Source organism: Neofelis nebulosa, chromosome 16 (assembly GCF_028018385.1).
Source record: "Neofelis nebulosa isolate mNeoNeb1 chromosome 16, mNeoNeb1.pri, whole genome shotgun sequence".
In the NCBI taxonomy this organism is placed as follows: Eukaryota; Metazoa; Chordata; class Mammalia; order Carnivora; family Felidae; genus Neofelis; species Neofelis nebulosa.
The window spans coordinates 6,006,498-6,030,658 of NC_080797.1; the positions used below are offsets into that span (position 1 = coordinate 6,006,498).

At 47.8% G+C, this 24,161-nt stretch overlaps 1 protein-coding gene across 1 annotated transcript in view; it reads left to right on the forward strand.

The window, feature by feature from the left end:
- The window catches only part of DNAH9 (dynein axonemal heavy chain 9), a 337,407-nt gene that overhangs the window by 279,253 nt on the left and 33,993 nt on the right, over positions 1 to 24,161 (forward strand). The window contains exons 61-65 of the mRNA XM_058704720.1: positions 1,400 to 1,548; positions 15,557 to 15,684; positions 18,384 to 18,611; positions 22,221 to 22,412; positions 23,417 to 23,608. Coding sequence (XP_058560703.1) covers positions 1,400 to 1,548; positions 15,557 to 15,684; positions 18,384 to 18,611; positions 22,221 to 22,412; positions 23,417 to 23,608 — 889 coding nt within the window. The remainder of the gene's footprint in view (positions 1 to 1,399; positions 1,549 to 15,556; positions 15,685 to 18,383; positions 18,612 to 22,220; positions 22,413 to 23,416; positions 23,609 to 24,161) is intronic.

The following is a 24,161-nucleotide window of genomic DNA, read 5'->3' on the forward strand; positions in this document are numbered from 1 at the left end:
ACGTCCAACCACCCAGGTGTAGATTCAGAGTTAAGTTAGTCTGGAGCACAGCCTGGGGCTGGGTGGTGGGAACAAGAATTCTTGAGGTGGGCAGTAATCGTATTGGCATGATGAAAGTGTTCTAATTCTGGATTATGGTGAAGGCTGTACAATTCAGTAAACTTATTAACAATTATTGAATACTACACTTAAAATAGACAAATGTTATGCTATCAATTATACCCCAAGACATTTTTTAGTTTTTTTCAAGGTTATAGGCCATGGAGTCTACACTGGATAGGAAAGAGGAGAAGAGCGTAAGGGGTGGTTAAGAAACAAAACAGAGAAGCCACAGTGCTGAAAATCCTCCATTTGTGGTGGCACCAACACAGGGAAGGAACAGGTGGAATAAGGGTCAGTTGCTAAATCACTGACGGAAGGTTTTTGGCAGAGAGTGGAATGTTTCCATTGAAGGTTTCAGATGTAGACAAAGTCCTTCAGTAATGACAGGATAAAATGTGGCCATAAAACCAGGTGGCTGAATTGAGGAAAAAATGAAGACAGAGGAACTGGAAGATTATCCATGTGGATGTTGATGTCACTCAGGCTGGTGGAGAGAAGGTCCGTGAGCCAAGTGTTCAGGGTAGAGCGACAAGTGGAACAGTAGATGACGTCAATGTGCAGGGGATGTGGTGATGCAGCATGGAGAATGGAGAGTCCACGGAGCCTTGAGAATGGAGAAGTCATGGTTTGCAAAGAGTAATCATCAGTGAGGAGAACCATGATCCCACCTCACCGTCCTGAGATATAGGTCAGAGGTAGGAGAATGAACCCCACTGTGGAGACTACAAGGAAGCAGTGTCCTTGGGGAAGAGTTAAGGCCAAGAGTTGGGCCAGATGGTCAACCAAGTGGTTGCAGGTGAAAGGTTTGTTCGGCAGAAGACAGGGCAGTGTGGAAAGGAACATTGACGAGTGGAGTAGGATGAAAGGAAATAGACATTGATAGAGTATGACAGCACAGGAAAGCAGATGGCCTTGCATCTTGAGCTGAGATAGAGGACCGAGACAGAAGACCACAGGGATATGGAGTGTGGAGGGTCCAGCTGCCTGCAAGCTTTCTGAAAGCATTGATCTTGGTGGCGTTCCAATGGATGGTAGTGATGTCACGGGACATCCAAGCTTCACAGAGAAGGTGACAGTGGCCTGGATGTATGAGGATTCAGAAAGAGCCCTGATCTAGGACAGCAGGCCAGCCATGGTTGTGCATGTTGACTTAACAATGAGGCACCTGGAAGTTGGTCTCACCTCTGTGACTACCACGCCCATGACCTTGAGTGCATCCTTCCATGTCTATACGCCTCCATTTCTCAAGTGTTTGCTATTTTGTGACTGACATACACATGCACTTCTTTTCTGGCAGAGATTTTGTTGAAGAGAAGTTGGGAAGCAAGTACGTGGCAGGAAGAACGCCAGACTTTGCGGCCTCGTTTGAGGAATCAGGACCAGCCACACCCATGTTTTTTATCCTGTCTCCAGGCGTGGACCCCCTGAAAGATGTGGAAAATCAAGGTGAGAAAAACTCATCTTAGGGGTGCCTGGGTGGCTCAGTCACTTAAGTGTCCAACTTCAGCTCAGGTCATGATCTTGTGGTTCATACGTTTAATCCCCGCATCAGGCTCTGTGCTGACAGCTCAGAACCTGGAGCCTGCTTCAGATCCTGTGTCTCCCTCTCTCTCTGCCCCTCCCCCACTCACGCTCTCAAAAATAAACAAAGATTGAAAAAAAGAAGAAGAAAAAGACAAACTCATCTTGGAGCCAAGGCTGCACCTGCCCCGTGACCTTCCACTCTTTGCATCCGGCAGTCTCTCTTCTCTAGACCCCAAGTTCACGAGGCAGTACTCAGTATTTGCTAACATACAGAAATCAGGGTCCTTGGAAACGAACACCAGGGGATTATCACCAGAGAAGGGACCATCCAGGGTGGGACACGGTAGAGTCCTGAGGACACTGGCAGGGTCCTGGAGAGACCTTGCCCTGCCACCCACCCATCTCTCGCCGCACCCCCACCCCGCCCCACCCCACCTTACTTGGGCCGGAGCAATCTTTCTGAAACACAGGTCTCACCCTGCTCTTCACGGCCTCTGATTGCCCTGAGAAGAAAGTCCAAACTCCTTAATGTGTCTCACAGGGAACTTCCTCCTCCCGTCCCTCCCTATTTCTCCAGCTTGCTTCCCAGCATTAGTTTCCTTTCGCTGCTGTAATGAATTACTACAAACCTGGAGGCTTGAAACAACACTAATTTATTATCTTACAGTTCTGGAGATCAGAAATCATAAATGGGTCTTAACGCCTCCCTCTTTTCCTTATAAGAACTCCTATGATTATATTGAGCCCACTTGGATAATCCAGGATAACCTCCCCATCTTGAGGGCCTTAATTAACTCACATTGTAGAGTCCCCTCTGCTGAGGATTAGGACATGGACATCCTTGGGGGTCCATCATTCTGTCCACATTTCCCTACTCGCCTCTTTTGCCTTCTACATGGCAGCGATTTCATTCTCCCAAGCCTGCCATTTCCCTTCCTGGATCCCCTTCACCAGGCTAGCCTCTATTCCTCCTTCAGACACCAATTTCAATGTCACCATCTCCAGGAAGACCTACTTGGCTTTCAAGGTCCTTGGTTCCCCCTCCCATGTGCTCCTAGAGTGCCCTTCTTTATGTACATCACCTTGTACTTGTCTAGTGACTGCTGTGTCTTCGTGAGAGGGTGAGAGCTCCTTGGGAACAGGTGTCCTTTTCGCCAGAGTGTCCCCACTTCCTAGGACGGTGAGGGGTACTAAAGAAATACGTACGTTCGATGAAAGAATGAGCAAATGAACGACTAATCAAAACCATCACACTGGCCAAACGACACCATTTTGCAAAGTTAAATAAAGACCCGACAGGTTAGAACCAGCTCCAAGAGCAGTCCATTCATTTACACAGTGAGAGAACTCTACAGCATGCCTAGTGTTGGGGGGTGGTTGAGAAGAAGCTAACTGGGGTCCTAAAGAATGGATAGGGTCTACAGCATGGAAAGAATTGTCTTATTCACTAATTTTATGTGTATGTGTGTTTCTGTAGTCTCCTGATAATTTCAACTGACACTTGCACATTTTTAAAATACAGTAAAACCTTGGGCTGCAAGTAACTTGCTCTGCGAGGGTTCCACAAGACAAGCAAACATTTCTAATAATTTTTAACTTGATAAAAGAGCCATGTCTTGTAAAGCAAGTAGCACATGACGTCGAACGTCACATGATCACAACTGAGCCAATGGGTTTTGAAATTCGCTTTGATACACGAGTGCTTTGGATTACAAGTATGTTTCCAGAACAAATTATGCTCGCAAAGGTTTTACTGTATAGATAATATAGACTTCAAAATGAAAACCAACATTTCCCAGCTCCAGTCCTTCCCATACCCCGTCTCCCTTTTCAGACACATTTTGTTTTGTTTTGTTTTGCTTTATTATTTTATCTTATTTTAATTTAATTTATTTTATTTTACTTTATCTTATCTTATTTTTGCCTATTTCTAAATTTAGTTCTGGGAACTGCTTCTCTATTTCCTACTAATCTTCTGCCCATTTCTTCACTGGATTATTTGGTTTTGGGGTGTTGAGTTTGATAAGTTCTTTATAGATTTTGGACACTAACCCTTTATCTGATATGTCATTTGCAAATATCTTCTCCCATTCTGTCAGTTGCCTTTTAGTTTTGCTGATTGTTTCCTTCGCTGTGCAGAAGCTTTTTATTTTGATGAGGTCCCAATAGTTTATTTTTGTTTTTGTTTCCCTTGCCTCTGGAGACGTATTGAGGAAGAAGTTGCTGCAGCTGAGGTCAAAGAGGTTTTTTCCTGCTTTCTCCTCTAGGGTTTTGATCGTTTCCTGTCTCACATTCAGGTCCTTCATCCATTTTGGGTTTATTTTTGTGTTTGGTGTAGGAAAGTGGTCCAGGTTCATTCTTCTGCATGTCGCTGTCCAGTTTTCCCAGGACCATTTGCTGAAGAGACAGTCTTTATTCCATTGGATATTCTTTCCTGCTTTGTCAAAGATTAGTTGGCCATACGTTTGTGGGTCCATGTCTGGGTCCTCTATTCTGTTCCATCGATCTGAGTGTCTGTTTTTGTGCCAGTATCCTACTAATCTATCACTAGTTTTAAATCGATCAATTCTAGATATCTATTTATTCCCTGATATAAAAAATAAGAATTTGGCTCCCACTGATGCCCACTAGGACTCTCTACTTTCTACCACATTTTTAACAGCTTTACTGAGATACAGTTCACACGCTATATTCACCCACTTCAAGTATACAATTCAAAGTTTGCTTATATTTTCACAAGGCCATGTGACCATCACCACACTCTAATTTTAGCAAATTTATGTCTCTCTGCACCCCCCCCCAAAAATTCTAGATCTCTTAGTGAGCACTTCTGTTCCATCTTATGTCCTCCCGAGTCCACCACCAATTTACTTTCTGGCTCTAAAAATGTGCCTGTTTTGAACATCTCCTAGAAATAAAATCGTATACTATAGGGTCTTTTATTGCTGGTTTGTTTTACTTAGGATGATATTTTCAAGGCCCATCCATGTTTTTGCTGTAGCATGTGTCACTCCTTTTCTGTGGCTGGATAATAGTTCATGTAGATCAGTCTAGAAAGTATTAACAATATTAAGTCTTTTGAGCCATCAACATAGAATGTCTTGCCATTTGTTAAGGTCTTCTTTAATTTCTTTGATTAATATTTTGTAGTTTTGGGTGTAAAGTCTTGCATTTTTTTAATTGAATAATAGTTAACCTACAGGGTTATATTAGTTTCAGGTGTATAACATGTATATTTTTGTATATTGATCTTCTATCCTGCAACCTTGCTGAACTTGTTTATTAGTTCTAATAATGTTTGTGAATTCCTTGGGTTTGTTTGTTTTTGTTTTTGTTTTTAGATATAAGTTTATGTGATCTACGAATAGAGGTAGTTTTACTTCTTCCTTTCCAATCTGGATGGCTTTTTATTTCTTCATCTTGCCTAACTGACCTGGCTAAAATTTCCAGCACAATATTAAGTCGAAATGGCAAGTTTGGACATCCTTGGCTTGTTCTAGATCTTAGGGAAAATTCATTCAATCTCCACCAGTAAGTATGATGTCAACCGTGGGGTTTTTACAGATACCCTTCATCAGATTGAGCAAGTTGCCTTCTAGTTTGTTGAATTTTTTTTCCTTTATCACGAAAAGGTGTTGGGTTTTATCAAATGTTTTTCCTGTATCCATTGAGATGGTATCATTTTGTTGTTTATTCTATTGAGATACTACGTGAATTGATTTTTGGAAGTTAAACTAACCTTGCATTCTTGAGATCTCACCTGATCCTGGGTTATAATCCTTTGTATATATTGCTAGATTCAATTTGCTAATATGTCTTTGAGGATTTTTACATATATATTCGTAAGAGATGCTGACCTGTTGTTTTCTTTCCTTGTGAGGTCTTTGTTTTGGGTATGAGGATATAACTAGTGACCTATATACCAACTGATTTGGGAAGTGTTCCTTCCTCTTCTATTTTTTTGGAAGATTTTTATGAAAGACTGATATTACTTCTTCAGGTTTGATAGAATTTAGTGGTGAAGTCACCTGGGCCTGAGCTTTTCTTAATGGGAAGTTTTTGAATCACTAGCTTAATGGACGGTGGGAGGGAGGGGAGCGTGGGTGATGGGTATTGAAGAGGGCATCTTTTGGGATGAGCACTGGGTGTTGTATGGAAACCAATTTGACAATAAATTTCATATATTGAAAAAATAAATAAATAAATAAATAAATAAATAATAAAAATTAAAAAATAAAACAAAACAAAACAAAAAAGACACCAGAGAATTCTTCTTTGACAGGCATAGACTAAGACAAAAGGAGTTATGTGATCGCTAGCCATATATTCAGAAGAGTTTAGACAATACAGCGTTTTGTTATATTTCATGAGTTCATAGGACCCAAAGAAGCTAATACAGTAGAACAATAGCTGACATAATCAGGTTTTTCAGTCATACATACTATCAGTTGCTGACAGGTTGCCAAACTGCCTTTGGCCTGGCTCTGAATCCACATCAGGCAAAGTATTAAAATGATCATTTCCATTTAACTTCGAAAGTCCCAGCTTATCTGAAAGATAAATCAAAATCAAATGTGGCCTGTGCATCTGATGGCAGAATTACTGAGCTGGCTCTGTGACTGAGGTATCTAGACAGTGAGGAGGACATTTAACAAGAGGAGAGGGGAACGCTCTATGAAATTTATTTGAATTATTCTATGTCAGCCCATAGTTGGTATCTTAGTTTCCTAGGACTGCCACAAATTACCAAAGACTGAGTAAGTTAAAACGATAGCTGTTTGTGCTTTCATGGTTCTGGAGGCTTAGAAGTCCAAAATCAAGGTGCCAGCAAGGTTCTGGAGGCCTGAGAGCGAGCCTGCTCCATGCTTCTCCCCTAGCTCCTGAAAGTTATCAGCCATCTCTGATATTTCTTGCCTTGTGGCTACCTCATTCCCATCTTTGCTTCCATTGTCATGTGGCCGCCTTCTCCCTGCACATCCTGTCTTTACGTGGCATTCTTCTCTGTGTGTGTCTGTGTCCAGATTTCTGTCACCTTATGAAAATACCAGTCAGATTAGGATCTACCCTAGTGACTTCAACTTAACTTGATTACATCTGCAAAGACCCTATTTCCAAATAAGGTGACATTCACAGGCCCCGAGGGCTAAATTAGCATTTCACTATATCTTTTGGGAAGACACTAGCCAAGCAATAACAGGTGACGGAAGTTGCTAATTGCTGAAGAGAATTTAGTGTCGATCAGGTTCTGCCCTGCATCTGAGCATTTTCATTCCTTAGATGAGGAGGGCAAACATGTTTAACCTTTGGATCTCGGTCCTTAAAATAAAAAACCCGCAATAACACGTCCCAGCCCCTTCTGTATCTTAAAAGCAGACAGGAAGTTTGGTTTGAGGCTATTAGCTTCCAGAGTTACAAATGGAAGCTAGAAGGTAAATGACAGTGACACACAGGTAAAATGGTTCCTCCTACCCCCCATCCTTTAGGGAAAAAAAGCAATTAGAATTTAAAAATTGCTCATGGAGAGTATAAGATGTATTTATCTGTTTGTTCATTTCTATCACGGATCAGCAGTGGTGGTCCACATGCCATATCTGATTGCTGCCTGTTTTGTCAATAAAGTTTTACTGGAACACACACACACACACACACACACACACACACACACAAAAGAATCACTAGCTTAATGTCTTTGCTTATTATATATCTATTCCAATTTTCTGCTTCTCCTTGAGTCAGTTTTGGTATTTGTTTTTAGGAATGGGTCCATTTTATCCAATTATCTAATTGGTTTGCAAACTCCCAAATACTGATAGCTATATTGAAATGTTTACTTCCTCTATGGGCTATGTTCACTTTAACAGCGTTAGTGAAACTTAATTTTTTATTCCGTGATTTCTAGATACTTTCTCTTGACTTCCCTCTGTGTAAGCTGAGATTTCAGTTTTCCAGCTCGCATCAGCTGCACCTTAAGTTTTTCGTAGACAAGGATGAATATATACTCATTCTAATGTTACCATCATTCATGTTGTTCATGCCTAGTCTACAAGTTAACTGTAATATTTGAAAACTGCTACATGGGGCGCCTGGGTGGCTCAGTCGGTTAAGCGGCCGACTTCGGCTCAGGTCATGATCTTGCGGTCCGTGAGTTCGAGCCCTGCGTCGGGCTCTGTGCTGACAGCTCAGAGCCTGGAGCCTGTTTCAGATTCTGTGTCTCCCTCTCTCTGACCCTCCCCCGTTCATGCTTTGTCTCTCTCTGTCTCAAAAATAAATAAACGTTAAAAAAAATAAAAAAGAAAAAAAAGAAAACTGATACATAGGGTTTATGTCATAGTTAATAAATACATATTCTTCATTGAAGAGGCACGTAAATATGCTAGGATTACATATCCTTCTTCATGGATCCAATGTCCTAATCTCTAGGGGTCTCTCAAAGAATGTTCTCAGCAAGGAGTTTCAAAGTCATATCAAATTTCAGTTTGCTTCCTACGTAGATGAAGATTTTCTCGAAGAGCTTTTAGTTTTTCATGGAGTTTCTGAATGTCTTTTCCTTGTTCTTGGAAGAAGAAATAAATGCCGCCTCTGCCATTATCACTAATATCTCACACTTCTTATTTATTGTATGAATTGAATAGAATCCCCGTTATCTATATAGAATCTAATAGAATCCAGTGTTATTTTTCTTGAAAATGCTCTACCTAGGGCCCACTTCTGTTCTAAAAGAGATAAGTTACACTGTGGCTTTCTAGGCAAGTCCCACCCTGGGACTTATTTTCTTTATATTCTAGTTTAGTTCTATCATTTTTGTATCCTGCGTCTTTCATTTTCAGTTTTCACCCCAGTTTTGCTAGCATATGCCATCAGAAAAGAGTCGTGGGGGGCGCCTGGGTGGCGCAGTCGGTTAAGCGTCCGACTTCAGCCAGGTCACGATCTCGCGGTCCGTGAGTTCGAGCCCCGCGTCAGGCTCTGGGCTGATGGCTCGGAGCCTGGAGCCTGTTTCCGATTCTGTGTCTCCCTCTCTCTCTGCCCCTCCCCCGTTCATGCTCTGTCTCTCTCTGTCCCAAAAATAAATTAAAAACGTTGAAAAAAAAATTTAAAAAAAAAAAAAAAAAAAGGAAAGAGTCGTGGGAAGTAAAATTTCATAATCCTTGGCTGTCTAAAAAGGCTTTAATTTTGCCCCTATACTTGTTTGGTAGTTTTGCTAAGTGCAAAATCATTTGTACTCAGAATGTGTCCACATCGCTCGACTGTCTTCAGGAAGTCGGTTATGTTTGGTTGAGATCGTATGCCAGTAGGGTGCTGTTCTCTTCTTTGTTGGTTACCTGTGTCTATTCCTTGGAAACTTTAGGATTATCTCTCTACCTCCTGTTCTGAAATTCCAAGAGCTGCGTTTGGTGTGGGTTTTTTCCATTCGTCTGCTCAGCGTTCGCCGTGCCATTTCAAGTGGAAAAGTCCTAGTGTTCTCTATCTCTGGAAATTTTGCTCTCTCGTTCTCAGTAAGTACCGCTACCATTCACCAAGTTGGCCAGGCCAGAAATGTTGGAATTGGTCACAGTAACACTCCCTCTGCCACCCACCACATTTAGTCCTGTGGATTCTGCCTCCTAAATCCATGTGAGACTGGTCTTGGTGTTTCTGTCCTCATTGCTGCCTCCCTGGTCTGAGTCACCGTGGTCTCACTTGGACTGTCCCAGTGGCCCCCTAACCCATTTTCTGTTCTTCACCCCCTGCCTGCAATCTTTTGCCAATCTCTGCAGCCAAAGGCATCTTGCTAAATCTCACATCCGACTGTATCAGTCTTCTCCTTAAAACTCTCTGGTGGCTTCCCATTGTTCTTAAGGTAAAGTCCAGTACCACTGACATGGTCCGTGGGGCCTGCGTGGACTGGCCTTCGTGCCAAGCCTTGGATCTCACCTTCCCCCAAGCTCACTCTACTCCAGACACACAGCCCTTGTAGATCGTGAGCCTTCCTGACCTAGGGCAGTGTTACAAGAGGTTTCTTTTATCTGAACTCTTTCTCCCCAGCAATTCAAGAGCCCGGTGCCTACTCACCCTGCAGATATCAGCCTCTCCTGACCTCCCTGCAAGGCCGTCGGTCCCCTGCCATACATATCTTTACCTCAGAGCATGCCTACCTGCGTGTCACCAAGATCCTTCAGGTCAAGGACCAGGACCTGTTGCTTACGGTTTTGGAACCAGCACCTAAAAGCATAACTAGCAGAGAAAAGGTGCTCCGTAAATACTTGTTGAATGAATCGACAAATCAATGAGTAAATATCAGAAGAACTGTTGTCACAGCTAAGTTATTCCCGAGTTTCACCCTTTTATAGAGTCCTGTATTCCTTCTGGCTTCCGGAGGCTTTATTCCTTTCATATTGACAGACCTAGTTTCCTCGTTTTCACTCAATCTTTCCCTTTTCGGAAGCTTTTATATACCCCGCAAATGAGCAATTTCCTACTGTTCTTGGCCAATTGACCTCTGTCTGTTGCATCATGTGCTTTGAAGCTTTCTGTCATTTCAGGGAAGCTGACCCCGCCCTGGTCCATATTGGTGATGTGTTTCTGAATACATTATCTCAGCTCTGCCCTTGGCTTCATCGTCACACCTTTCCTTACTAGGAGCGATATTGCCGTTCATCACCTCGAGATTACTTACGCACCTGTGCCTCCTCTCTCTCTCTCCCTTCCTTCTTTTTTTTTTTTTTAAATTTTTGTTTTTTAATGTTTATTTATTTTGGGGAGAGACAGAGTGTGAGCGGGGGAGGGGCAGAGAGAGAGGGAGACACAGAATCTGAAGTAGACTCCAGGCTCCAAGCTGTCAGCATAGAGCCCGATGTAGGGCTGGAACTCACGAACTGCGAGATCATGACCTGAGGTGAAGTCAGGCACTCAACCGACTGAGCCACCCAGGCGTCCCTCTCCCTTCCTTCTTGCCTCATTGATGGCTTGATTTATTTCCTAATTCGCCAATTTAGAACACATACTCTGGCGACAGCCATGCTTTCTGCATCTTGGATGGAATCAGACTGCCTGACGGGCTCCTGTTCTCAAGTTTGCAGTCTGCATGACTGACTCACACTTTCCTTTCTCTCCCCAGCCCCAACTTATTAAGTAAACTTGCTGCCTCTATGCTTGGGCAGAGTCTGTGTGCCAGACAGTTCACTGTTTTACTCCACTTAGGCTCTTACAGAGCTTGGCATCCTTTCCCATTTTCGAGTTTGTGATTTATGTGCTTAACCCCTTCATTTCTCTATCCCTTTGTTTCAACATGACAGTTCTTTTTTTTTTTTTTAATGTTTATTTCTTTGGGGGGTGGGGAGGGGCAGAGAGGGAAGGAGAGAATCCCAAGCAGGCTCTGTGCCATCAGCACAGAGCCCGATGCGGGGGTCCATCTCACGAGCCATGAGATCATGACCTGAGCCAAAATCAAGAGTTGGGCGCTTCTCTGACTCAGCCACCCAGGCGCCCCTCAGTATGGCAGTTCTTAGTACTGGAGAGGGTTTTAAAAGTTCAGAGTCAACCGGAACATTTGTTGCCTCAGCCCCCTTCCACCACAGCCCCTCATCCCCGCCCCAGGCGCGTAGACCCACAGACAAAGTTCTGCGTAGAGTTTAGGAGCTCTCCAGCCCCTAAAGCTCATCCACTGACCTTTGACCAGAAATCTGTGCTCTTCTGGCATCTTTGTGGCTCTTAGTCTCCTCTAGGATTTTCCTTCCTCAATAATTTTGAAGGAGGAGGGGAGGGGGGAATTCAATTCACTTTTCTTGGCCTCCGTTTCAACACAAAAGCCAGGACCATCCACCCCCACTGTTTTTCTTCTTGCCTTGTCAGATGAATCCCTGAAAGTGCTTTGATGTAACACTCTTTCTCTTCTCTTTCCTCATCACCTCCTTCCTGAATGAGCCATACTTCTCGATTTGCACATGAGCTCGTGCCTTTGCTTCTTTTAAAAGCAATCCTCCATTTTTTTTTTCCAATCACCCGTTTTACCTGCCTCCTAGGGCCGCTGTAGGATGAAAATGAAATCCAAGACGTGTAAAGACTTTGCAATGTCAAGATGACAGTAGCATTGTAAGGCATTGTAACGGAGATGATAATCCATCTGTTCTTTGAGGCACCTCGGTTGGCTCCTTCCTGTATGGCCTTTGGAAGCACAGCTTTGTCCTTGGTCCTTCCAACCCAAGGCTCCCCTTCGCTCCCAACCCAGGACTCCCCTTTCCACCCTAACACACAGGCATCTTCCCTGGTCTTTCACTCGACTCTCGCACGATCTTGCTCTGTCTGTGTGCTTCTTTGTTCAGTTACATGGCTTTACCAAATATTTCGGTTATTTCCGTGTCGTGCTCAGGAAGAAGCCGTATCTACCACCTCTGCCTCCGGCTGCTTCCTGTTTCTGTTTCCAACATGCTGGTCAGAACTGTGAGCTTGCTTAGATTTGTTCAAGCCTGCGCCCCAGTGTGTTCAAAGAAACGGTTTCCGGTTTGGTGTTTCTGTCGCCAGATTATCCGCACGTAGCGTGCAGCCTCTCCCTCTCGTTGTTCCTGGCCCTGTCCTCGTTTCTTTAACAGTCCCCTGGGACTCGGGCAGGTTGAAGCAAGTACAGTTTTAGCAAACAGCCTCAAGACTGGCAAAATATTCACTTTGGGGTTGAGAGAGACTCTTCTGCCCGTGTTCCAGGGAGCAGGGGCGTGAGCAGGCAGACAAAGGTTGATGATCTAAGAAGAGATGGGATTTAGGGAGCAGAAGAAGGCCCCTCTCCCACGGAGATGGGAGCGTGCAGGGATGCGGCTAAAATGGCAGGAAATCGAAGGAGTCCCTGACGCGTGGCCTGTGTTTTCCCTGGAAAGCAGAGAGTGACGCAAACTAAGTAGAGCAGAGCCTCCTAGGAATTTTAAAGGAAGTAGGGAAGGGGCAGCGCAGCCAATTCCTGGGCATGTGGCAAGATTGCCAAACAGCAGCGGGGGGGAGAGTCACGAGGTTGGGGTGCCCCTCGTTCACCAGATGTATTCCCTTTCCCTCTGGTTAGTTCATCCGGGATTGAGAATTTGGCGAAGGTCGGGTAACACAGGAAGTAGAAGGGGAAGCAGAGCTGAGGATTTTGTAAGGTCTTCATTCCAAGTAAGGGGTATTGAGTCCATATTAAAATAAGAGGGAGCACGGGGCGCCTGGGTGGCTCGGCCGGTGAAGCGTCCGACTTCGGCTCAGGTCGTGATCTCACGACTCGTGGGCTCGGGCCCCGCGTCGGGCTCTGGGCTGATGGCTCGGAGCCCGGAGCCCGCTTCGGATTCTGTGTCTCCCTCTCTCTCTCTGCCCCTCTCCCCCTCAAAAATGAATAAACATTAAAAAAAAAAAAAAAAGAAGAAGAAGGAAGTAATTGTGAAGATTAGGAAGAAAAGAAGAGGAGCCAATGGACTGGACATTTCGCTGAAGAAGAGTAAAAGGTGACAAGGGAGTAACAGTGAATAGCCAAGAAAGTAGGAAGTGATGGGAGTAGACGTGAGTGAAGAATGTTTCAGACACGGGACAGTTTTCTGGGACAGTGACGTCCTGGGTGCAGCCACGGGGGGTGTGTAACAGAACCGGAATGGAGTCAGGTTCTTTGAAGATGAGGAAGCATGAGGCTGGATGTTGGCTCAGTCCTCTGTAGCGACACTGAGGTTTACTGGGATGGTGATGAGATGGGACTTGTGGAGGATTCTGGACTGAGTTCCAAAGCCCCCGATAAAGGCGAATCTCACTGGGAAGTTGGCGGAGGGCAGAGAACATAGGAGTTAGTAGACAATATAGGCAGATGGCATATGCTTTAAAAGGAAAAGGAGTTTTTTAACTTTTTTTTTTAACATTTATTCATTTTGGGGAGTGAGAGAGACAGAGCATGAGCAGGAGAGGGGCAGAGAGAGGGGGAGACACGGAACCCAAAGCAGGCTGCAGGCTCCGAGCCATCAGCACAGAGCCCGACGTGGGGCTCGAAGTCACTGAATGCGAGATCATGACCTGAGCCGAAGTCAGACGCTCAACCGACTGAGTCCCCAGGCGCCCCAGAAAAGGGGTTTTTAATATGAGGATGGGAAGAAATAGCCTGCCAGGAACAAGAGTGGGCTAGAAAAATGTTCCCCTTCCTCCCAGCCCCACAGATCTGGGGAGCCCAAGAGAGGGCCACGGTCCTCAGGGACGGGGGGTCAAAGAAGCACCCTGCAAAGATGGGACACCGTTCTGGGTGACACTGCCCCACGGAGAATAGGAAGGGAGATCAGAAAAGAAGAGTTAAAGGTAGCGGGGGGCTGGGGGCGGGGGAGCCTCGGCGCAAAACAGTATGAAGGTGGAAACCCCAGAGAACGTGACTGTGGAAGGAGAGGGGGGCTTGCTGATGCCCCGGGAGGGTGTCTGGAGAGCCCCACGGTCGCAGATGGAGGGACCCTGCAAGGTTGCCCCAGCATCTCACAGCACTGGCCGGTGCCGCAGTCATCCTGGCTGCGAGCGTTCAATCCTCGTAAATCCCGTCGGCGTCTCCCCATCAGCCTCGCCGTCCAGCCCGGATTCATGCGAGCTGATCCGGGCCGGACCACGCTGGACTTTGCCCGCGACAGCCTGTGCGGCCCGTGAAGCGCCCCTCTTCCCCTACCTCTCGCTAACAAAGAAAAGAAACAGCCTCCTTTGTGAGACGGAATGTCTCAGAGGCGATCTAATAATCCCGGCGCCTTGTAGCCCGGTATTTTCTCTGGAATAAGTTGTTTATATTGCCGGTTCGAAAGCTGACATCGGTTCTCTCGCCAGCCAGGATTTATAGCGTTTAATAAGGGTGTTTCTTGGGTCCATCTCGACTGAATCTATCATAACTGGTCCTCACTGCAAAAAAAAAAAAAAATTCAACCTCCTGCTTTTTCTTACACAGTTGCGAAGGAGATTCTGTAATTTTTTTTTTTTTTAGTATGTTAAAGAAATATCCAGCGCTGACCGTTTTCTTTAAGTGTTCTTGCACACGTAGCGGAATGCATCTTCGATTTCAGTTGCCCTGAAACGAAATGTTTAAGGAAATATGGTTATCCTTTTCCTCTTTTAAATTCCTTCTCTTTTCTCTCACGTGCTTTATCTTCCTAGAAAGAAATTCCTTCACTCTTAGGACCCTTTGTCTGAAGAATCTTATGTAATTGCTCTAAACGTCGTTGGTGTTGGGCTAACGCGGGACAGCCAGGCAGAATCGGGCCAGCCTCCCTACCGAGGTTAATGTCTTTGTGTGAGGGTTTTCCTGGACTCACAGCCAGGGAGGTGATTGTGACATTTACGTTGGTACATGGCAGGTCCCTTGCCCCACTCCCGATACCGGCCGCCCTTCTCCGGGCGCAGAACATTTCCACCTGCAGAGTCAAGCCCTTGCTTTGTGCTTCTCTGCTCTCAGACGTGCAGAATGATGAGATCAAACGTGTCTATGTGCTGGGAAAAACGGGAGGAAGCTATTATGGGGTAAAGTACAGGAAGCCCGAACTACCTGGGTCCTGCCCCTACTGGCCACGCCTCCCAGTAGATTTCGGGGGAGAATATATTCAGAGGTCCAAGCAAGTCAGAAGGGGCCACGCCCACCTGCTGGCTGGCCTGGGAGCCCGTTCACCCTCTAGGGTAGCGGACCAACGCCTGGTCTCCAGATGAAAGCTGCCAGGAAGATCAACAACATTGCTGTCCATCCTGGGGGGGCTGTGTGATGGGGGAGCATTGAAGTCTAGCTGGGTGCTTCCTTCTGTTTGGGGACGGAAAGCTGGCAGATGTACCCTCCGTCCCTGAACGGAGGGTAGGAAGAGGGTTAGCATAGGAGGCTCGAGGCTCAAACACGCCTGTGTTGGGGGAGTGACCGGGAGACAGGCGAATGTTCCTTGTGGACCTATGACAACACACATCCTGGGCCCAAGAGATTCTAAGGACAGCTCTATACCCCTTCCAGGTAAAAAGCTCGGCTACACCTTCAACAACCGGAACTTTCACAACGTGTCTTTGGGGCAAGGACAGGAGGTAGTGGCTGAGGCTGCTCTGGACCTGGCTGCCAAGAAAGGTCACTGGGTTATTTTGCAGGTACGACCCCTCTGCCCCGATGGGGGTCATTCTTGACCCCATAGCTGCCTGGACCTGACAGTCTCTGGGCTCCTCTGACCTTGCCGCCCCTCTCCCCTGCCTTTCCTTCCACACCCTTGCCCGTCTCACTGCCCGATCTTGTCTCCTTCCCTCTTATGTGGTCCTCTCCCCATCCCTCTCCATAACTCCTTGTCCCTCGCCCCTCAAACCCCCTGCCACTCTCTCTAGTTTAATGTTTTTTAATGTTTATTTTTGAGAGAGAGAGAGAGAGAGAGAGAGAAAGAGAGAAATAGAGCACGAGCAGGGGAGGGGCAGAGAGAGGGGGAGACACAGAATCCGAGGCAGGCTCCAGGCTCCAAACCATCAGCACAGAGCCGGATGCGGGGCTCAAACCCACGAACCGTGAGATCATGACCTGAACCGAAGTCGGACTCTTAACCGACTGAGCCACCCAGGTGCCCCTACTCTCTCTAGTTTAAACAGTTCCACCCACATCCTGTTCGGTGCCTGCTCAGGGAGTAGGTATCCAGTTGAGTCCATGGAAGCTGGATCGTTCACCCGGTGATCCCTTCCCACGCGTATCAGGAAGACGCGAAGCGGCCCTCTCCTGTGGCCCCCTGTCCCCTTACCCCTGTTTTATGCAACTTGCAGGGGGAGCTGGGGCCGGGGCGGAACAAGTGGCTCAGTTTTCTCCCAAACGGACTCCAGCCGCTTCTGCTAGAGTGCCGTGGCTGTGGCACAGGCACTTACATCACGACCGCGTCCTTCACCACATTCCCTTTAGGAGAGATCCCCTCCTCCATCACCTTTCTGCACCCAGCACACCCCCGCGAACATAGTAGACACCCAGCAAAAGCCCGTTGGGCGGGAGAATCAACGAAGAAATCAACGCAAGGAAAAATAAAACAAGAAAGGTTCCCCCCGCCCCCGCCCCGCCTGGCCAACGGAGCCCCGGCTTTCCAGGCGGCCCGCTGAAGTCTTAGCTCCGACAGAGTGATTATAAATGAATTCTCTAACAAATTTTCACTTCACCAGCCCTTTCAAATCCATTGCCTTTGCCTTCAGTTATTTGCAGCAACTCTGTGAAATAAGGATGGCCGATGTTACTTCCCCCTTTTATAGAAGAGAAAGCGGCACTCAGAGGCCAGATTGCTGCGGCCGAGTCCTGTGCTCAGTGCTAATCTGTGTATTTAAGGCTCTGCGAGCAGGCTTCCTCAAATATTTACCGAGGCGCCTTTATCTGTCCATCACAATGAAACATATTGCAACAAAGCCAAGCGGCTATCCTTTCCGGAGTGAAAGGTGCATTCTGCAGAGTAGCCCTAAGAAGTAACTGTGGGCTTAGACCAGACAGACAGATGGCAATCACATGGGTGGGTGGTGGGGGGGGTGGAGAAGGCCTCCAAGACCAGACACAGGAGCTTGCTCTTGGAGCAGGAAGCCTTCCCAGTATGTGAGCCGAAATGCCCCCGTGTGTTTTAGGAAGATAAGTTGGGCCACACTGAGCAGAATGGTTTGCAGAGAGGGCGAGGGGACTCCAGAAAGCTAGCCACGAGAAGTTGACATCAGTGCTTTTCAAATTGTAACATGCTCACAAGTCACCGCAGGATCGTATTAAAATGCGCCGATTCAGGAAGTCTGGGTGGGGCCGAAGAGTCTGCGTTCCCACCTAGCCCCCAGGTAATGCCAACTTTGCTGGTCCACGGGCCCCGCTTTTGTGTAGCAAGGGTTCAAGTAAGGCAGGTGTCAGATGTGGTGATCTGGATTTGGAGCGTGTGGACCATGTGTGTGACTCTTCAAGCGTGGCCCGGGGACCAACATCTTCAGCATCACCTGGAACTTGTTAGAAGTGCAAATTCTCGGGGCGCCTGGGTGGCGCAGTCGGTTAAGCATCCGACTTCAGCCAGGTCACGATCTCGCGGTCCGTGAGTTCGAGCCCCGCGTCAGGCTCTGGGCTGACAGCTCAGAGCCTGGAGCCTGTTTCAGATTCTGTGTCTCCCTCTCTCTCTGCCCCTCCCCCGTTCATGCTCTGTCTCTCTCTCTGTCCCAAAAATAAATAAAAAACACTAAAAAAAAATAAATAAAAAAAAAAAAAAAAAAAAGAAGTGCAAATTCTCAGGCCCCACCCTAGACCCCCTGAATCAGATACTCGGGGCTAGAGCCCAAGAATCTTCGTTTTAAGAAGCCCTCCAGGGGGCGCCTGGGTGGCTCAGTCGGTTGAGCGTCCGACTTCAGCTCAGGTCACGATCTCACGGTCCGTGAGTTCGAGCCCCGCGTCGGACTCTGTGCTGACAGCTCAGAGCCTGGAGCCTGTTTCAGATTCTGTGTCTCCCTCTCTCTGACCCTCCCCTGTTCATGCTCTGTCTCTCCCTGTCTCAAAAGTAAATAAAACATTAAAAAAAAAATGAAAAAAGAAAAAAGAAGCCCTCTGGGGAGATGGGGGTGGGGGACGGATTCCTATGCATAGTCCGGTTTGACAACAATGTGCCAAGGAGACTTGGGATATCAAGAGATAGGGTTCAGCTGCAAGATACTGGCAGGTCTCATTGCTGGGAACCCCAAGATTCCTGCTGCAGTGAGCTGTATTTGATGGCCAGGTCCCTCCTCTAGCTGCCTTCCAGAAACTGTTGGCTGCTGACAAAACTAAGCAAATGCCTGCATGGGGGGGGTGGGTGGTTGGGATCTTTCCTTCCCACTAGAACATCCACCTGGTGGCCAAGTGGCTGAGCACCCTGGAGAAGAAGCTGGAGGAACACAGTGAGAACAGCCACCCAGAGTTCAGGGTCTTCATCAGTGCGGAGCCAGCACCCTCCCCTGAGGGCCACATCATCCCCCAGGGCATCCTGGAAAACGCCATCAAGATCACCAACGAGCCTCCCACAGGCATGCACACCAACCTACACAAGGCCCTGGACAATTTCACTCAGGTACAGCCCCGGGGAGGGAGGGGAGAAGAGCGCCCCCCCCCAAAGGGCTGATTCAACTGGGTTAGAAGAACATGCACCTGTCGGGGGGGGGGGGGCGTGGCGAGGGGGTGACTGGGCTCAGAGCAGTGCCATGTGGGCGAAACGTATTCCCTTTGTGACCGGCCTCCTCCCAGCGCCCACCAAGTGCAACCCAATTCTCAGTTCCTAGATACGCCTGGGGGAGCTGAGCTTAGGGTGGGCTTTCTTCGGCGAGAGGCACGGGGGAGCTCTCTGCAAGCCTCCGGGCTACCTAAATAACCCAAGGTGGAGAGGGGCCACGTTGCTAGAAATCTGATGTCACACACCGGTCGCACGCTGTCTTCAAGCAGGGGGTTGACGCTCGTGTTCACGTGGTGACAGTTGACATCTACGTGCATCTCGAATGTCGAGGGTCCAGAGAATCCAGGTGTCAGATGTGGGGATCGTAATCATATGTTAGGCTCTTAACGCGTGGCCCCCAGGGCAGCAGAAGCGCCCGGGAACTTGGTAGAAATGTCAGTTCTCAGGTCCTACCCTAGACCTGCTGAATCAGAAACTCTGGGGTGGGGCCCAGGAATGTGTGTTCTAACAAGCCCTCCAGAAGATCCCAATGTACAGGCCACTGTGCTACAATGGAACTGGGAATAGCAGGGCATCGGGCTCAGATGTAGGTACTGGAAGGTCCATTACTGGGAATCCAAGACTCGTGTTGTGGGGCGTGTATTGAAAGCCAACAATAGGGTGGTGGGTAACTAACTCCATGTGTGAAGTCGCACTTGCAAAGTCTAGCTCAGGCTTTTTGCATCTTCTCCGGAAGGCAGGCTGTCTGGTAGCTTCTTCCTCAGGGATTTGCGCCATCCTGGGGAGGGGAATACACGAAGGTGTGAAGGCCGGGAGGTTGGGGCCACCTTAAAGTCCATCTGCCACGCTGGGCCTCAGTGGAGTCCAAGGGGAGGGTTCTAGGATCTGTCCTCTCCGATGATCCTCTTTGTATCTCTGGCTTCGCAGAGCCCCTGCTCTAACTCGACACAAGTCCCCGATGGGTCATCTAGGAACCCTGAAACGGGCCATCCCACAGGACACCTGTTGTCACTAACCCAACATAAACCACCAGGACTAAGGGCCCTTTGGGGCCTGGTTTCGCTTAGACTAACATGAAGGGGTTTTGGCTTTATTTTTCTCTTTTAAATTTTTATTCATTTGTTAATTTTGAGAGTCGGGTGAGAAAGAGGCAGGGAGAGAGAGAGTCCAAGGAGGCTCTGCACCGTCAGCACAGAGCCCGACACGAGGCTCGAACTCACAAACTGTGAGATCATGACCTGAGCTGAAGTCGGACACTCAAGTGACTGAGCCACCCAGGGCCCCTAACGTGAAGGGTTTTTTGGGTTTTTTTTTTTTTTACTGAGTGCATGATAGCCCTTGTAGTGTGGGGATCAAGCAGTCCCACTTGGAGAGGAAAGAGAAGGAGAAGCAAAACTTGTCCAGCCCTCTTTTTCACTCCCTTCCCATCCGAACCCCCAGACCCACTCATAATCCAGAACCGGGAATGGGGAAGCACGGCCAGGAGATTCAGGCTGTTTTCGTTAAGAAACACCTGCCCGTTGCAACATGAAGCAGAAAGTAGGGTGCTCTCTTTTCCAGGGGCATTTTCATTCCTTTCTTTTTAAATTTTAAAATAAAGTCGGGGCGCCTGGGTGGCGCAGTCGGTTGAGCGTCCGACTTCAGCCAGGTCACGATCTCGCGGTCCGTGAGTTCGAGCCCCGCGTCAGGCTCTGGGCTGATGGCTCGGAGCCTGGAGCCTGTTTCCGATTCTGTGTCTCCCTCTCTCTCTGCCCCTCCCCCGTTCATGCTCTGTCTCTCTCTGTCCCAAAAATAAATAAAAAACATTGAAAAAAAAAAATTAAAAAAAAAAATAAAATAAAGTAAAATGTTAAAGAAAAATAAAATAATAAAATAAAGTAAAATGATAAAATAAAATAAAGTAAAATAAAATAATATAAAATAAAGTAAAAAATAAAATAAAATAATAAAGTAAAATAAAATAATACATTTTCTTCCTAAATAGGCCTTGACTAATCCCCTAGGTACTCTGTACCAGAGGTCAGAACTTCTAAATTTTCTACATCTTATATTCCACATAGGGGAAATCTACATTCTCGACTTTGAAATCGATAGCCTTCTTTCCCCGGAAGGCGGTAGCTCGTTCCAAGCAAAAACACTTCTGCCCAGAAAAGGCACTGGGCGGCCCAACAGGGTGAACATACGCAATGCCACGGAGCTATGTTCGCTTCAAAATGGTGCGGATGACAGATTCTATGGTGTGGATTCCACCAGGAATTTTTTTTTTAATTAACAATTGAAAAAGGCATTGGGATGCGGTTAGTTAGCAAGCTCCGTCTAAGGGCACAGTCACAGACTACTCTCAGCAATTTTACCTTGAGGGTCTTGGGCAGATCCGGGGAGAAGGGCCATAGTTGCCTCAGATACCGAATCTCCTAATGATTAATTATACAAGAGTATCCCCTACCCACGGACCCTTGTCCTTGGCTCTCTCTCCCTGCCAAACCCCTGTCCAGCCTTGGTTATGAGGCCGCTGGGAAATAAGTCCCAAGGGTGCTGGCTTTCCCTGGCTATTCTGTCCCCACCACCGTTGGGTCTTTGGCCATTGAGAGCGATCTTCGGTGACTCATTCTGAGAAACAGAGACAGACTTATGGGTATATCCATTGCTCGCAAGGGTTTTAATTGTTCCATTCTGCTTTTATGGGTGCCCTGGAACCAAGGCCCCCATGAACACCCCCTATAATTCAGAGCTCTGTTTTAACCATTTAAGGGACAAACTGCAGGATGGAGCTCTTTTTACCGCTGCTAGCCGTGCTGATCAGGGACGGTTATTTTATTCTGGTGTCGTCAGGTTTACGGCGAAGGGCGCAGCACTCCTCTGTTTCTCTCGTGTCCCGTCCCTCCCTCAGCAGCAACCTCAGCCACACGAGCAGCGATTACACCTACGACAGTCCCACGACGGGCAAGCAAGGCGTGGCAAGCGGGGCACCTGGCCGGCTCAGTCGGTAGAGCCTGCGACTCGAGATCTCGGGGTCATGAGTTCAAGCCCCATGTTGGGTACAGACATTAAATAAATAAAACCTTAAAAAAAAATAAAAAGGAAAGAAAAGCATAGCAGGAAGGGGAGAAATCAGAGATGATGCTGTATGAGTCCCCACCCACACCCCAGCACAAAGTGATACTCCTAAGACCAACACAACTCTCAGGACCCACTACCCTGTTTCCCGTTAGCTGTGCTTGGCATGTCCACGGGGGCCAACATTAACTGTAAAGCAAACCCTGTCATCACCTGAACCTAAATCTTAACTCAGATTCTAACCTAGAACCCAGCCCCTCTGCAAGGTCCCCTCAAACCCTGAGCCCACGCTGACCCACAGCGCGACCTGCATTCCTACTGTGGCTCAAAAACCTAACCAGGACGTACGGTGACCTCGTCCAGCGTGACTTCCGGCCGCCATAACCCACACCCTGCTCTGTGCTGCACAACGGCAGGTCTTTGCTAACACTGGAGGCAACGCTTTCCTTTCAGGACACGCTGGAGATGTGCTCCCGGGAGACGGAGTTTAAGAGCATCCTCTTTGCTCTTTGTTACTTTCACGGGGTGGTGGCGGAGAGACGAAAGTTCGGGCCGCAGGGATGGAACTGCCCTTACCCCTTCAACACTGGGGACCTCACCATCTCTGTGAACGTGCTGTACAACTTCCTGGAGGCCAACGCAAAGGTAAAGTTCCCGGCCAGCACGGGGGGAGGCGGGGAGGGCCATCTCTCAGAAGGATGATGTCGCATCGGCACAGGGTAAAGGGGGCACACGCTGGGGACCATCTAGACCCTCTCCAAGTAGAGGGAGGAAGGACCAGCCCGGGGCCAGCGGCAGGCCAAAAAGAGCACCACGGGATGTCAGGGCCAGGAAAGCTCAGGAGACCAAACTGGTGACTCACGCCTGGTGTGATTCTTTGTCCCAGGGCCCACCAGACCACCCCTGTGCCCCTGCGGCATTGTGGGGTGCTGTGGATTGGCAGAAGAGACCCCATGCTCGCCTGATACAAGTTCCCAGTTTAATCAGCCAAGAACACCATTTAAGGGAATGTGTAGACCCTGAAGGCTCTTCCAGTTAGCAGGCCAAACATAGTATCAGCAAAGGCCACCTCCCCGTCCTGGTGGGGCACATGAATCAGGCCCAGAAGCCCTAAGCTACTCCTCTGCCCCCAGCTCCACGGCCCTTGCCCCCATAGCACCGTCTCTTCATTTCCTGCACTGAGACATGGCTTTCCCCAAGTGGTTTCCCGCCTGACTCCAATATCGTGACTTTCGTGCTCTATTTCATTCACTTTGAACTTTGGAAGGAGACCATAAATTAATACGCTAAGTAATGGCAGGAAATTAGACAGACAAGTATCCTGGTCCTTCCTTTATTCCATTTGACATTTGCTTATTTAAAGGACTTGTAGGTAAAGCCTGACTTGATTGCCACAGTTAATGACCGTGGAAGAGGGGAGGCATATAGGCAAGGGGGTTGGCACCTTGCCTCTCCTCACCCTTGGCTGTAACTTCTCAAGCATTTCGTGAGCTCCCAGGCGTGCCCGACTCTTCGGGGCACTAGGGGTATGCAGGTGAAGAAAGCGTTGCTTCTAATTTGAGAGGCATCCCATCTTGTGACTGACACTCTGTCCACGCGTCAGGGCAGCCCCGATGTCTGTGCGGAGGTCTTTCTTCCCTGTGTCTCAGGTCCCCTATGATGATCTGCGCTACCTCTTTGGAGAGATCATGTATGGAGGCCACATCACAGACGACTGGGACCGGAGGCTCTGCAGGACCTATCTGGAGGAATTCATCAGACCGGAAATGCTAGAAGGAGAGCTGTGCCTGGCACCCGGGTTCCCACTCCCGGGCAACCTGGACTATGCTGGTTACCATCAGGTAAGGCTCTGCTCATATGGGACCTGGGCCTTCCTTCAATCCTGTTCTGCAGGACCAGGATGTACACACAGGGCCAGGGAGGAATGGCCTAAAGAACAGAGCTCAGGGGCCCCCGGGTGGCTCAGTCGGTTGAGCATCCAACTTCAGCTCAGGTTATGATCTCGAGGTTCGTGGTTTCGAGCCCCCCGTCGGGCTCTGTGCTGACAGCTCAGAGCCTGCTTCGGATTCTGTGTCTCCCTCTCTGTCTGCCCCCTACCCCTGCTCGCGCTCTGTCTCTCTAGCCTTCAAAAAAATAAACAAACGTGGGAAAAAATGGTTTTTTTAATACAAAAATAAAGAACGGAGCTCATATGGAGTTCGGTTCTCAGCCCCAGGTTTGTCCTGTTCGGTTTGAGAGCTGTTGGGTGCCTCGCCTCAAATTAGTGATAACAATTGAGCTTTTGGAGATCTTTCTATTCTTGATGCTTGGTTCAATAATTCAATTTGTTGATCTTTTTCTACAAATAACATCTGGGGCTTTCATTAGATTGCTTTCATCCAAGATATTGACAAA